This window comes from Hemibagrus wyckioides, linkage group LG06 (genome assembly GCF_019097595.1).
Source record: "Hemibagrus wyckioides isolate EC202008001 linkage group LG06, SWU_Hwy_1.0, whole genome shotgun sequence".
Lineage (NCBI taxonomy): Eukaryota > Metazoa > Chordata > Actinopteri > Siluriformes > Bagridae > Hemibagrus > Hemibagrus wyckioides.
The window spans coordinates 24,504,468-24,519,109 of NC_080715.1; the positions used below are offsets into that span (position 1 = coordinate 24,504,468).

The window sequence follows — 14,642 nt, forward strand, 5'->3', positions numbered from 1 at the left end:
CAGAGAAGATGTACAGTGAGAGTGTTATTGTGTGTACAGAGTAGTGCAGAGTAAAAAGTAGTGCAATATTTGCATGTGCAACAATCAGCTGAGGTAGTATGTTATGTTGTGTGGGGGTAAGACCAGAGAGTCCAGATCCTAGGTGTACTGGTTGAGGGCCCGAATGGCCTGCGGGAAGAAGCTCCTCCTCATTCTCTCTGTGTTCGCCTTCAAGGAACGGAAACGTTTCCCTGACCTCAACAGAGAGAAGAGTCCATTGTTGGGATGGCTGAGGTCCTTCATAATCTTCCTGGCTTTGGTCCAGCACTGCTTGCTGTATGGTGTCAAGGTCAGGAAGCTCGGTGAGGATGGTACGCTCGGCTAATCACACTACCCTCTGGAGAGCTTGCCTGTCCTGTTTGGTGCTGTTCCCAAACCAGGCAGTGATACTTCCCGTCAGGATGCTCTCAATGGTGCAGGTGTAGAATGTCTTTAGCACCTTTGAGGGCAGTTTAAAGTCCTTCAGGCGTCTGAGATGATAAAGACGCTGCCGGGCCTTCTTCACTAGGGTGTTAACGTGACAGGACCATGTCAGGTCCTGCGTGATGTAAACACCTAGGTACAGGAAACTGTCCACTCTCTCCACTGGGGTCCTGTTGATGGGGAGGGGCTGGTAATTCCTCTCCTGCTTTGTGCTAAAGTCCACTATCAGCTCCTTAGTCTTGCTGACGTTCAGGAGGAGATTGTTGACCTGGCACCATGTCTCCAGGTTTTTAATCTCCTCTAGGTAGGCCGCCTCATCATTATTGGAGATCAGGCCCACCACCACAGTATCGTCCGCAAACTTCACGATGTTGGTGGAGCTGGAAGTGGCCACACAGTCAAAGGTGTACAGAGAGTACAGCAGGGGGCTCAGAACACAACCCTGGGGGGCTCCAGTGCTGAGGGTGAGTGAGGGTGAGACATGGTTGCCCACCCGTACTGCCTGAGGACTGTCTCGCAGGAAGTTGGAGATCCACCGACACAGGGATGGGCTAAGGCCCAGGATCTCCAGCTTAGTAGTGAGTATGGAGGGAATTATGGTGTTAAATGCTGAACTGTAGTCGACAAACAGCATTTTGACATAATTCCCCCTTCTGCTGTCCAGATGGCTCAGGGCTGTATGATGGAGGTGTGCGATGGTGTCCTCAGTAGATCGGTTGGGACGGTACGCGAACTGTAGTGGGTCCAAGGTAGGGAAGAAGTGATGAAGTCTCTGATGAGTCTTTCGAAGCACTTCATCACCACTGAGGTCAGGGCCACTGGACGGTAGTCGTTCAGGCAGGTGGGTTGGGGTTTCTTGGGGACAGGAACAATGGTGGACCGTTTGAAGCACGTTGGGATTGTAGACTGTTCCAGGGAGAGGTCGAAAATCTCAGTGAACACAGGAGCCAGCTGGTCAGCACAGGCCTTCAGGACCCGACCCGTGATGCCATCACGTCATGCTCCGAGATGATGAATGCGTTGTCCTCTCCGGCATGCTCCTCGTGTGTGCTGCCTATAGCGCTGTTGGCGCTGTTAACACCGTTAGCGCTCTGAGCTGCAGCCTCGAAGCGAGCATAAAAGGTGTTTAGCTCGTCTGCCAGAGAAGAGTCTGCATTCACCGATCTAGAAGATGGTGTTTTGTAGTCCGTCATAGTCCTTAGTCCCTGCCACAGACTCCTAGAGCCACTTTGGTGAAATTATGACTCTAGTTTCTGTCCATAGCGCCGCTTCGCCTCCTTCACCACTCTGCGCACGCTGTAGGATGTAGCTTTATACTCATCCATGTTTCCGCTGGTGAGCCCCGTGTTGTACGCAGCGGAGCGGGATCTCAGAGCATCGCGGACGGATTCATCCACCCACGGCTTTTGATTGGGGAAAGTCCGTTAGTCTTGTGAACTGTCATCCGCTAGTTTCCCGATGAATCCCACAACCGCTTCCGTAAACATGTTGATGTCATCAGAGCTGCGCCGGAACATGTCCCAGTCTGCGTCCTGCAGAGCGTCCACCGATTGGTCCGTCTGGCGTAAGACCTCACTCCGAGCCGGAACTTCCTGCTTGAGCCTTTGTCATGCTGTTTCTTGGTATCAGTTCTCTTGCAGTTTAGAATGGCTTACAAACTTCTAATTTAACACTTCTGACTCAATCATTAAAGCCTTCTGCAGTCAACTGTATATGACTAGGGTGGCAATTAAGAACCAGATAGTAGACTTTGGTGCTAGAGGAAGTCGATCACGCAAAAAAAATTTGTTTTCTTAATTTAGGATGGAAAACCATGGCTAGAATGTTGGAACCTTTCTTAAGCCACATTTTCATTTAAAAGTACCTCTTCCCTCAACAGGGCTCAGGCCATAGCTATTGGACAGGCTCTGGTCGATGGGCGCTGGCTTGACTGTGTTACTCATAACGATCAGATTTTCCGTGATGAGTACGCACTGTATCGCCCTCTTCAGGTGCCTTTTTCTTTTTAATTCAAATTGTGTATATGCCACTAATTTGTCAGTGTTTTGTACTAAAGACTGTTATTGTTGTTGTGTTTTGGTAGAGCACAGAGTTCTCTGAGACCCCATCTCCAGATACGGACAGCGTGACATCCCTGGAGGGCCACTCAGAACCATCATGGTTCAAAGACATCAAGTTTGACGACAGTGACACAGAACAGCTAGCTGATGAAAATGACTTAATAACAACAAGTGAGAAGATTACATAGATATACGCGTTTTATCACATCTCTTTAGTGCATGTCCGGCTCACTTTTAAGACTGTTTCTGTTATTCAGGTTCAGCCAGCCCCAGCAAAAGAACCTCAGTCAGCAGTTTCCATTCAGCAGTGGATAGTGATTCAGCTGCCTCCATCAACTTGAATGTCGAGCAGGACAACGTCAACTTTCACATCAAGAAGCAGGCCAAGTACCCTCACGTGCCTCCTCACCCAGCCGAACAGAAAAGTATGGCGCACTCTGACCCATTCGCCCCTGACTCTGACTTCCACGCACCAAGTGAGAAGAGACTTAGAGATTTAATGGCCCTCTTTGTTGGCGACAAACTGCATTAACTCATTAAACAGCACTAACTCATTACTCCAGCCATGACTTATCACATGTTCATTCCCCAACACTAATTGCGTAACAGCATCACCTACATATAGAAGCATGACTTCACTGACTCCCTTCCCTTAATTACACTGACTTCCTCAAAACTAACTAATCACAAAGCTGACATGATACTAAGTGACTCACAGCAACTACAAAGAGTTAATTGGTTGCCTTCTGATGTTGTCTGTGGTATTGCATTGTCACAGTCTCACACTTTCTTTGCTCATCATGCAGCTGAGGTCCTTGTCACAGAAGATGGCGGTCAGCATTTATCCATTAGTGATGCCTTTATTAAAGGTATGTGTTCTTCAGAGTCCCTTACTACATCTTTTTTTTTTTCTTTCACTAATTAAATTGTTAATTGTTGAGGGTTTTTCTTTTTTGCTGTGTCGGCAGAGTCTTTGTTTAATCGGCGTGTAGAAGAGAAAGCTAAAGAAATGTTCTTCACTCCACTGGGTTGGCACCACAGCTCCCTAGACCAATTGAGGGAGGAGAATGGCGAGAAGAAGGCTATGGAAAGACTTCTGTGAGTCATCAAGAGCACTGCTAGACCAATGCTGGCAATCTTTTAAAAAGGTTTTGAGATTTAATTTTTGACACGAACATTTACTTTTCCTTGCGGATTCTTGCATTTATCGTGTCAGATCAGCCAACCACAACCACATGATGGCCCTGCTACAGCAGCTGCTTTACAGCGAGTCACTGTCTCTCTCCTGGCGAGACATCATCGTGCCCGTAGTGCGGCAGATAGTGCAGACGGTGCGTCCAGATGTTCGGAGCTGCGACGATGACATGGACATTCGCCAGCTGGTGCACATAAAGAAGGTTGGATCTTGCTTTTTCATCTTAATGTTCTGTGAGCAGTGCATTTGTGACAAAAGAGCAAATCTGCATATCTCTGTCTGAGCATCTGTACTTTTTATAGATACCAGGAGGAAAGAAGTTTGACTCTGTCCTGGTGAATGGCTTTGTTTGCACTAAGAATATTGCTCACAAAAAGGTGTGCTTGCTTTTTAATACATGCAATTATTATGAGTACATGTATGTGTTCTAGTTGACTGATCGTAGATGGTCTCGTTTTCCAGATGAATCCTTACATCAAGAACCCCAAGATTCTTCTGCTCAAGTGTTCCATTGAGTATCTTTACAGAGAAGAGACAAAGTTTACCTGCATCGATCCAATTGTGCTTCAGGTATCTGTTTGGCTATAATGTGTACAAATATTTTACTGCAATACTAAAAGTCAGATTGGAGTCCTGACATCACTAATATATTCTCTATAGGAGCGAGAGTTTCTGAAGAACTATGTGCAACGAATAGTCGATGTGCGTCCTAACCTGGTGCTGGTAGAGAAGACGGTGTCACGCATCGCTCAGGATATGCTGCTTGAGCACGGCATCACTTTAGTCATCAACGTCAAACCTGTTAGTGCTTCTTCTGTTGCTGTGGAAATAATGTTTTGTTGTGTATGTGTGGATTGCTTTCCAACAATGAAAGCTTCACCATAGGGCCAATTCAGCGGTAGAACCTACACTTGACTTTGACAATGTTGGCTTATAGTCTGTTTTTTGCTCATGTCATCTCTGTGTCTTTGTAGCAAGTGCTAGATCGAGTGAGTCGAATGACTCAGGGAGATTTAGTCATGTCTATGGATCAACTTTTGACCAAACCTCGCTTGGGAACATGCCACAAATTCTACCTTCACTCCTTTCAATTAAACTCTAATAGTAAGTATGGATTTTTTTCTTCCCATAGGGTATCTTTATTTGTTTTGTCATATTAGGCAAATTTTAACAAAAACATAATTAGTATTTGATTTCTTCTGATTGTTTGTTTTATTTTTCCCCAGTGCTCACTACAAGCAGTGACTTGAGTTGCTTTGCTTAACAAGATATTAAATGATCCTATTATTGCATTGATTTTTTTTTTTGTTTGTTTTTGTTCAGATGAGCTAAAGACACTCATGTTCTTCGATGGATGTCCTTCTCATCTGGGTTGCACCATCAAGCTCCGTGGTGCTTCAGAGTATGAGCTAGCTCGAGTTAAGGAGATCATTATGATGATGGTGTACGTGGCTTATCACTCCCAGTTAGAGATTTCCTTCCTAATGGATGAGTTTGCAATGCCTCCTAGTCTGTCTAAGAGCTCATCATTCCACTGCCTGCTTGAGAGCGCACCTGAGGAAGCAGAGAAGGAGGTGGACCGCGAGAGCCAGGGGAACCAAACTGAAACAAGGGAGGAACATGGAGAGATCAACTCGGAAGGTGATTATGACTTTGAGCCAGGGTTTCAAGAGATTATTAAAAGCCACAGTAGGCAGCATTCGACCTCTGAGTCCTCAATGAAAGATGGAGAAAGTCCTAAAGTGAGCAGAAATGACTCCCCCATGTCTACAATTGTGGTGGAAGGAGATGAGATAAAGACCTCCACTCCTCTGTCCAGCCAATCACACCAGCCACTGTGTATGTCCCCTCCTTATCTTTCGTCTCTGGAGGAGATCGTAGAGGAGGATGTGAAGAAAGCAGCTGAGGCAGTGAGAAATAGAGAGGATGAGGAAACCCTGGTGCGAGCAGACAGCACCAGTTCAGAAACTCCACTTGCTCCAACACAGCTCTTCAGAGACCCGCTGCAAGATGACAGCGGCTTGTTCGTGGCTGAGCAGGTGACTTCATCAGACGATCGGCTTAAGTCTATTTCAGCCAGCTTTAGGCAGGAGTTGAAAGACGTTATCCTGTGCATCTCGCCCTTTATGACCTTCCGCGAACCCTTCTTGCTCACATCAGCTGGTCTACGCTGCCCGAGCCGGGACTACTTCCCAGAGCAGGTCTACTTCTCACTGCTGCTAAACAAGGACCACAAGGAGGTCGACAGCCGCCGCAAGAGGCTCCTGCTCAAGGACTCGAACTCATCTAGTAGTTCTCTGGTTAACGGGATTGGCCAACAGCACCGCCCAGTCCGAGAATTGCCCCCCCATAAACTCACTACAACCCGCATGACCCAGCAGCTTAGCAATAGTCAGGGTCTGGCTCGCATGCTGGCAGACTACCGCGCTCAGGGAGGACGAATCCAGCGAGACACTGATCCATTTGCTCATCCCTCGCAGACCCCAAATACAAAGGCACCAGTCAAGGCAGACAGTGAGGAGGAGAAAGGGCCAGGGCAGAGTGACATGGTCTGGGCTACTAAGGTAAATCAGTTTCCATGTTGCACTCATAATCAAAATGTGTGTAAAACCCCTGAGAGGTGTTTTTGTGTATTGTTCCTCCCATGTAGCTTGACTGCCTGAATCCAATAAACCACCAGAGGCTGTGTGTGTTGTTCAGCAGCTCCTCAACACAGTCCAACAATGCCCCAAACTACTGCGTCAGCCCTTGGTAAATCCTGCTCATCATTCTGTATAGCAAATTTCCCACAGATTAGAGAAAATCATCTCTTCCTTTATACAGATGGCTGAATGTGATTTTAATGAAATTGCAACTGTTACTTACATTTAGGATTGTGACCATGGAATTTTATGGGAAGAATGACTTGACTCTTGGAATATTTCTGGAAAGATACTGCTTCAGGTATAATTATTCTAAGTGACAAATATTCCAAACTAGTTAATGCTATATTTCTGAAAGCCTAAAAAAGGACTTCTGTTGGTGTGTGTATGTAATGCAGGCCGTCTTACCAATGCCCCAGCATGTACTGTGAAACTCCCATGGTACATCACATCCGTCGCTTTGTGCATGGTAGTGGCTGTGTCCAGATTGTTCTGAAAGAGCTCGATTCACCTGTGCCTGGATACCAACACACTATCCTCAATTACTCCTGGTGCAGAATCTGTAAACAGGTATGTTGTAAATAGAGTGGCTAACTCCTTTACTTCTCTTGTTTAAAGATGTATTCATTGATCAAAGCTGTAAACAACAGAGCTACCCACACTACCCCAAACACATTTAGTTTACCTTATGGTGTTCTTTCTTCCATGGTGACAGGCTACTCCAGTTGTCCCCTTGTCCAACGATTCATGGTCCATGTCCTTTGCTAAATATCTGGAGCTGCGTTTCTACGGCCACCAGTACACTCGCCGTGCCAATGCAGAGCCATGCGGACATTCCATTCACAAGGACTACCATCAGTACTTCTCCTACAACCAGATGGTGGCCTCTTTCAGGTGAACATCTTCAATTTCTATAGTAGATACAACAGTTCAGCCTTCCTGGAATTATTTTCACAATTCTTTTGATGTTTATTTCCAATTTCTGTCTTGCTGCTTCTTATCTATAGCTATATCCCAGTGAGATTGTTGGAGATCTGCCTGCCTGCTCCTAAGATCATCATCAGGAACCAGGGCCCCAGTAAGAACATTCTGCAACAGGACCTCAAAGATTTTGCGCTGAAGTAAGAATCTTTACCATGGCTCTAACCTTTCCAACATTTCTCGCTCCAGTGTCATCTCTGTTAAGTGTAGGGATTCCTCTTCTCACACAGGGTGACTCAAGTGTATGCTGCAATAGACGATCGTCTCACCTCTCTTAAAACGGACACATTCAGCAAAACTCGTGAGGAGAAAATGGAGGACTTGTTTGCACAGAAAGATGTAGGTTTGAGAAATTAATAATGTTCCGGTCTTTGTTTTTGATTGGTTAATACTGTTTCTATATTATAAACCAGCTATATGGGATGGTCAAATTCTGCTTGTATTTCTGGGGTTAGATGGAGGAGGGTGAGCTGCGCAGCTGGATGGAGAAGCTGCAGGGACGTCTGCAGGCCTCGACTGTAGACACCCCACAGCAGATGCAGGCTGTTCTTGAGTCTGTGGTGATGAAGAAGCAGAGCTTGTGTGAAACCCTGCAATCTTGGAATAGCAAGTAATAAATCCTAATCACAATGGCCTTCAGACATACAGTGCACATATTTATGATTTATATTATATACACCAACAGAGTAAATACACTTGCCGTACACTTTATTAGACATAACCCTGTGTGTGTGTGTGTCAGACTGCAGGATCTGTTCCAGCTGGAGAAGGGCAGGAAGCGTTTGTCTGTTCCACCTAGCCCTGGCAGACACAGACAGGCCACCAACGATGAGAGCAAGGTGAATATCCCAAGAATGCAGCTTATTCTTGTGTTTATTCTTGTGTTGGGACCAAAATAAATTTCTGCAGTTGAAAACGTGAAATCCTGGAGTGACCAAAAAAAGTTTGCACAGTGGCATGCTGTTTAGTCTGTAATTAGCTGAGAACTCATGTAATATGCTTATTCTAATAAATAGAGATTTCAGAAAAAAAGATCATAAGATACATACCATAATGTTCTGTTTTTTGACAGACGAGTGTCTTGGAATCGTCTCCCCGCAACCCCTCCCCTGTGGTACAGAATGGTGAGAAAGGTAAGTTCTTTAACTAATTAACCGATAATGGTTTACAGTATGGTTTGCCTGTCTTGTTTAGATGACATAGCTCTATTTTCCAGCATTAGAGGATCGTCACCTCAGCACCCTGCCCTCAAGCACAGGATCCTTATCCTTTCCCCTGCCATCGCCAGCCGAACAGAGCTCAGAGGTCCCCACGGCTGGTCCTTCCTTCCATGATCAGGACTCTGAAGGAGGTGACACACATGGACATGGTCCCAGGACCTGATTAACTAAACACCTACCTATGTGAAAACATACTTTATTGTCCATGAGTCATAGAATGATCAAGTCCATAACCTCAGTTTGCCTTGTGTCACTCTCAGAGGTGTTTGACAGCCACCTACAAGGCTCCATTGACAGTCAAGTGAAAGAGAAAACCACCATGAAAACCATTCTGGCCAACCTCTTACCAGGCAACAGTTATAACCCTATTCCTTTACCTTTGTAAGTATCTTATTACATTTATTATTATCTCTATACACTTGTACCACATCACTGTTTAATTCTCAATTCTGATTGGTCAAAAGGACTTTTTATCTGTCTGTAAAGTTTATATTAATATGCTTATTCTAATATTTTGTATATTGATTTTATAGTAACATTCCACATAAACAGATGTGTAGTTTTCTGATGTTTTGGAAGGATAATGTACGTTATAACAAGAACATTCATGGATGTTCCACCATTTTAAATATAAACGGATGTAATAAATGTTTGATGCGTTACTTTTCCCTAAACAGTAAATTATCATCATTAGCAAATTACTGTAGCATAAGAGGAATAAAGCACTTGATGTTGTGCTGTTAGGATATAATGACCGGTGTGGTGAAGTCCTGAAGTGTTTTATTTCTTTAAGTGTTATCTACTTATTGAATTCTGCTCAATTCCGAATCTTGTTGTCTGTGTATTAGTGACCCAGATAAACACTACCTCATGTATGATCATGAGCGTGTCCCTATCGCCGTGTGTGAGAGAGAACCGAGCTCGATCATCGCCTTCGCTCTGAGGTACTCCACCTTTCATCCAACACAAACCTTGCATCACTGACTCTTTCTCTTTGTTCTTCAAGTATTAATGACATGATTTCCATTTTAGCTGTAAAGAATATAAAACTGCTCTTGAAGATATTTCAAAAACTACACTGAAGACCTCTGGCGAGGAAATCTCACAGACCAACAGGTCTATATTAGTGATTTATGTGAAATTGTAGTATTGTTGCATGTAATGTGTGATATAGGACTAATCCTGCACTGAACTGTTCTCTAATGTATGTAGTTCGGGAGAGAACAAGGTGAAGAGCAGCCCTGCCAAGGTCACTGATGGCAGCACCTCTCAGACCGGCCGCAGCAGCATCGATTCCGACCCGCCCAGTGAGTAAATGAAGCCGAGTCATCCACTGGATTTCTCTAAAGATGTAAATATCAGTTGGAAGCAGTTTAGAGCATCATTCTTTCCTTGCACTTACAGAGGAGCCTGAGAGTGGTGACAAACAGAAGAAGCAGACAGGAAATCCACACATAGAACTGCGTAAGTGTTAAGCAAACGAGTTGGTCAGAAATTTCATCTGAATAAAAGGATATTATAACGATGGATATTTTACTAATTCTACTGATTTTTCAGCTTTATCAGTGGTATTTTTTTTCTGTTAAACACTTGCTTTGTCATGATCTCAGAGAAGATGAATGCATTCTTTCTGCTCTGTGAAAAAAACACATCATGACATTTTGTTTCTTCAAGGAAAAATAGATTTGGGGTTTAATTAAGCTGCTTTATCTTTGGGGTTTACTGAAGGCGGGTCATTTTTCACCTCAAGTGGGGTATACGATACAAATTTCCTTTAGTTTCCTCTGGTTTCCATACCTGAGAAATAATATATGAATCAGGGTGTGTTTTAAACATTTATCTCTATGTCCAGATAATATAACCCTAAAAACTAGCATTGTGTAGATATCCAGAAGATTCTCCTCACTGCAATTTTTCATTCAGTTTATAACTTGTGTAACTAAGTGTGTGTGTGTGCACTCTGCAGAGTTCTCAGACGCCAGTGCAAAATTCTACTGCCGCATCTATTATGCAGAGGAGTTCCATAAGATGAGGGCTGAGGTGATGGAGAGCACAGAGGAAGATTTTGTGCGCTCGCTCTCTCACTGTGTCAACTGGCAAGCTCAAGGTGGCAAATCGGGAGCTGTCTTCTATGCCACTGAAGGTGATTCTGATGTTTAAAATGAGAAACTTACTTCTAGTCCGTAGTTCTGTGTTGTTTTATGTAGCTCTTTGTTGTTTTATGTAGCACTGGAGTCCTGGAGAAACACTGCTTCATTTCACAGTGTACTGTGTCAGCTATATATGGTTGAAATGACTATAAAAGCTACTTGACTTGAGCACACCTTAGGGGTTCTTGTGATTTGTTTAAGGCTTAACAAAGGTTTCAGCCTGTCACTGGGTGATTGCAAGATGCTCAAAATGATGGCATACAGCTGTCTGTTTCTGATGGTCTAAAGGGTCATAGTAAGCTCTGCTTACAGGGTGTAAAGGATGGCTTTCTTCCTGCATGGTCAATCAGAGCAACACTAGCCAATCAGGAGTGTCTGTGAACTCACTGCTGCTCTTTCTCAGACATGTTTGGGTATAAATTATATATTTATTACGTTCCATGCTCTCACTCTCTTTCAGTAACCGGGTTACTCTGATCAGGGTCATCAGTCTCATTTACAAATACAGACATTCACACACTTACAGTTAACAAACTACATTGTGCATCAGACGGATTGTTTATTGCAAATGTGTAACTGGATTTTAATATATTGTCTTTGTCACTATTTAATAAAAATAGTAACAGGGTTTATGCACACTGCTTTTCATCATACCTAAAAACAGCCATAAAAGCCACAAATGTTATTAAATCACTGTAACACACACACTCTCATGACTTATTGCTTAATTTAGCTACATAAAAACATATAGGGGCAATCAGTGTTAGCCAGTCCACTAACTGGCAATTTTTGTGGGAGCTGGAAGAAAACCTGAGGTCCTGGAGGACAACCATGTGAACACAGGGAGAACATGCTTATTAGGTTTTTTTAATCTTTTATATATTTGTAGTCGCAATGCGTCTGTTCAGTTAGTCAAAAGATGCTGGTTGTAACAGTGTAATGTAATCTAGCATCTGAAGTGCTAATCGGCTAAAGTCCTTTCTTCTCTCCACAGATGACCGGTTTATTTTGAAGCAGATGCCCAGACTGGAAGTGCAGTCCTTTCTGGATTTCGCCCCATACTACTTCACTTATATCACTGGTGCAGTTCAACAGAAGGTAGCTACAATTCAGTTTCATTTAGAATTAGTCTCATCTTAAGTTCATAGCCTCCAGAATAATATTGTTTGCGTTTTTGACTGGCCAAAAATGTAAGTATCTTGAAGGCTGCCATTTTGATTAAATATATATACTCCATAATGTCTTCCTGCACCTATCACACAGAAAGTGGTATTTAGACTACAATCAGTTTCTCTTCTTCCCTCTTTACACTTCCTGTTCTCAGCGGCCTACAGCACTTGCAAAGATTCTGGGAGTTTACCGTATTGGTTACAAGAACTCACAAAACAACACGGAGAAGAAGCTCGACCTGCTTGTGATGGAGAACCTCTTTTATGGACGCAAGATGGCACAGGTGTGTGTGACCAGAGTGTGTCTGCTTGTATGCAGATTGAGCCACTTGGGTCTTGAGTGACCTCTACTGTAGAACATTCTAGGGGCTTTGTCATGTGTTTTGTCTGTAAAGGAATTTTTTAGACTGTAACATATTATGTTCATGCACTATAAATAAATAGTTTATTGTTGTTGCATGCTTTAACCTCAGTCAGATAATCATGTAATTAATCTTCTCGAGATTCACCATTAGATTGATGTCATTTCTACTTACCCAGGTGTTCGACCTAAAGGGCTCTCTGAGGAACCGGAACGTGAAGACGGAGCAGGGTAAGGAGAGCTGTGAGGTGGTGCTGCTGGATGAGAACCTGCTCAAGCTGGTGCACGATAATCCACTCTACATCCGATCCCACTGCAAGGCCATCCTGCGCGCCGCCATCCACAGCGACGCTTACTTCCTGTCCAGCCACCTCATCATCGACTACTCGCTGCTGGTGGGCCGTGATGACACTTCCGACCAGCTCGTCGTGGGCATTATAGGTACGTCATCAGGTTGATATGGCATTCTCCTTCATGCATTTCCCAACACGAGAAGCTGATGACATGTATTCTGTTTCTAGATTACATCCGGACATTCACATGGGATAAAAAGCTTGAAATGGTGGTAAAGTCTACGGGAATTCTCGGCGGGCAAGGTTAGAGTTCTGTGGTCTGCTAATTATAAGATACGTTTTAATGGGTTTGTTGTCAAAGCGCTAAACAAACAGTATTAGGTTTATATATATAAAATACATTAAATTTTTTAAATTTCTTCTGAATTGCTAATGATGGCAACTTTTTATTTTTACCCCTGAGAAAATTTAGAGTTGGCATATTAAAGCACTTATAAAGTGTTGTACAGTTTATTTAAAAAAAATATTTAATACCCTTCATCTATTCCACACCTAATGATAGTTAGAAATCACCAAAGCCGTCAATAAAAAGCAGTCTTAACACGGGTTTTAAACATGATCACAGAGGTTTGAGGATCTAGTAAACACTGGTACTCCATTTCACAACTTTCGGGCAGCAATGGAATGTATAAAGTGCTCTGTGTGCGTGCGTGTGTGTGTGCATTGAGATATATCGTGATGTGTATATATTGTGTGTAAAAAATGTACGTATAGAAAACTAAATGTGGTGCATGGTCTGTAAGAAGTGAGACTTTAGTCTGCGGTCTCTAGTCCTTCATTTCCTGATGGCAGGAAGTGCTTAACATTTTTTTAACATGTGACTAAAGATGACTAATTGTAACAGCTAGAGGCAATCATGCTTGAAACAATAGCATTTTAGAATATATATATATATATATATATATATATATATATATATATATATATATATAATAGTGTGTGTGTGTGTGTGTGTACGATTAGTCATCTTTAGTCACATGTTAAAAAAAAATGTTAAGCACTTCCTGCCATCAGGAAATGAAGGACTAGAGACCGCAGACTAAAGTCTCACTTCTTACAGACCATGCACCACATTTAGTTTTCTATACATACATTTTTTTTACACACAATATATACACATCACGATATATCTCAATATTTATATAGTTATACAGTTTGCTGTATATAACAATCATTACATCTAGTCTGTCTGAATGTGTAAATATGTATAGCTATGTTTGAATATTTGTAGTTTGAATAGTATATAATAATAAGAATATTTGAATAGTTGATATTTGATTGTACATTACTATGTATATATTTTTATATAGTTTTTGTCATATTTATTGTTGCCTTTTGCTGCCTTTATTACCAGGCCACTCTTAGTTTTGATAAAATAAAAGTTGCTATTATATATATATATATATATATATATATATATATATATATATATATATATATATATATATATATATATATATATATATATATATATATATATATATATCCACTACATGGCAGTGGTTTCTGCGTCCATGCTTGACATGACATGCGTTGTGCTCTTGCTGCCCCGCAGGTAAAATGCCCACAGTCGTTTCTCCGGAGCTGTACCGCGCCCGCTTCTGTGAAGCCATGGACAAGTACTTCCTTATGGTCCCTGACCACTGGACCGGACTGGGAGTGAACTGCTGAGTTGTGGAGCTGCCCTAAGATGCTACAGTAGACAATCTTCAATGACTAGAGACTTTATATTAAAAAAAAAATAAATTAAATAAATAAATAAATAAATAAATAAAACCCTGCTTCTGTGGACAGCAGAAAGCACATGGGGAAGTGCAGAAACTAGTTCAGAATGGAGACTTTTTCATCCACATGCACACAAAAGCACAGCAGGAAACTGCACCAATGTGCACATTTCAGTTTACTAGAAATGCCAAGGGTTTCAAAATGACCCTTAAGGACTGTTGCACTGAAATGAATTAACAAGCTAGATATCTTTAATGCTGTTCATGTATTTATATATAAATAATATAAACTATGGATAATGTAAATCTTTCATAAATGTACAGA

General features: G+C 42.4%; 1 protein-coding gene across 9 annotated transcripts in view; it reads left to right on the forward strand.

Annotated features, from left to right (window-relative positions):
* The window catches only part of pikfyve (phosphoinositide kinase, FYVE finger containing), a 29,726-nt gene extending 15,382 nt beyond the window's left edge, over positions 1-14,344 (forward strand). For 5 of the 9 annotated variants that reach the window (XM_058391074.1, XM_058391069.1, XM_058391071.1 and 2 more), the window contains 32 exons: positions 2,342-2,453; positions 2,546-2,693; positions 2,780-2,998; positions 3,329-3,391; positions 3,491-3,620; positions 3,739-3,919; positions 4,020-4,094; positions 4,180-4,287; positions 4,378-4,518; positions 4,692-4,821; positions 5,041-6,281; positions 6,368-6,468; positions 6,589-6,660; positions 6,758-6,929; positions 7,075-7,253; positions 7,367-7,480; positions 7,571-7,679; positions 7,796-7,950; positions 8,083-8,179; positions 8,413-8,473; positions 8,557-8,691; positions 8,821-8,941; positions 9,409-9,504; positions 9,593-9,676; positions 9,773-9,867; positions 9,965-10,024; positions 10,527-10,703; positions 11,705-11,808; positions 12,035-12,163; positions 12,420-12,681; positions 12,762-12,836; positions 14,149-14,344. In XM_058391074.1, coding sequence (XP_058247057.1) covers positions 2,342-2,453; positions 2,546-2,693; positions 2,780-2,998; positions 3,329-3,391; positions 3,491-3,620; positions 3,739-3,919; positions 4,020-4,094; positions 4,180-4,287; positions 4,378-4,518; positions 4,692-4,821; positions 5,041-6,281; positions 6,368-6,468; positions 6,589-6,660; positions 6,758-6,929; positions 7,075-7,253; positions 7,367-7,480; positions 7,571-7,679; positions 7,796-7,950; positions 8,083-8,179; positions 8,413-8,473; positions 8,557-8,691; positions 8,821-8,941; positions 9,409-9,504; positions 9,593-9,676; positions 9,773-9,867; positions 9,965-10,024; positions 10,527-10,703; positions 11,705-11,808; positions 12,035-12,163; positions 12,420-12,681; positions 12,762-12,836; positions 14,149-14,264 — 5,062 coding nt within the window. In that variant the 3' untranslated portion in view covers positions 14,265-14,344. The remainder of the gene's footprint in view (positions 1-2,341; positions 2,454-2,545; positions 2,694-2,779; positions 2,999-3,328; positions 3,392-3,490; positions 3,621-3,738; positions 3,920-4,019; positions 4,095-4,179; positions 4,288-4,377; positions 4,519-4,691; positions 4,822-5,040; positions 6,282-6,367; positions 6,469-6,588; positions 6,661-6,757; positions 6,930-7,074; positions 7,254-7,366; positions 7,481-7,570; positions 7,680-7,795; positions 7,951-8,082; positions 8,180-8,412; positions 8,474-8,556; positions 8,692-8,820; positions 8,942-9,408; positions 9,505-9,592; positions 9,677-9,772; positions 9,868-9,964; positions 10,025-10,526; positions 10,704-11,704; positions 11,809-12,034; positions 12,164-12,419; positions 12,682-12,761; positions 12,837-14,148) is intronic. The other 4 variants (XM_058391073.1, XM_058391077.1, XM_058391076.1 and 1 more) reach the window with 3 other exon arrangements.
* Positions 14,345-14,642: the final 298 nt, after the last annotated feature.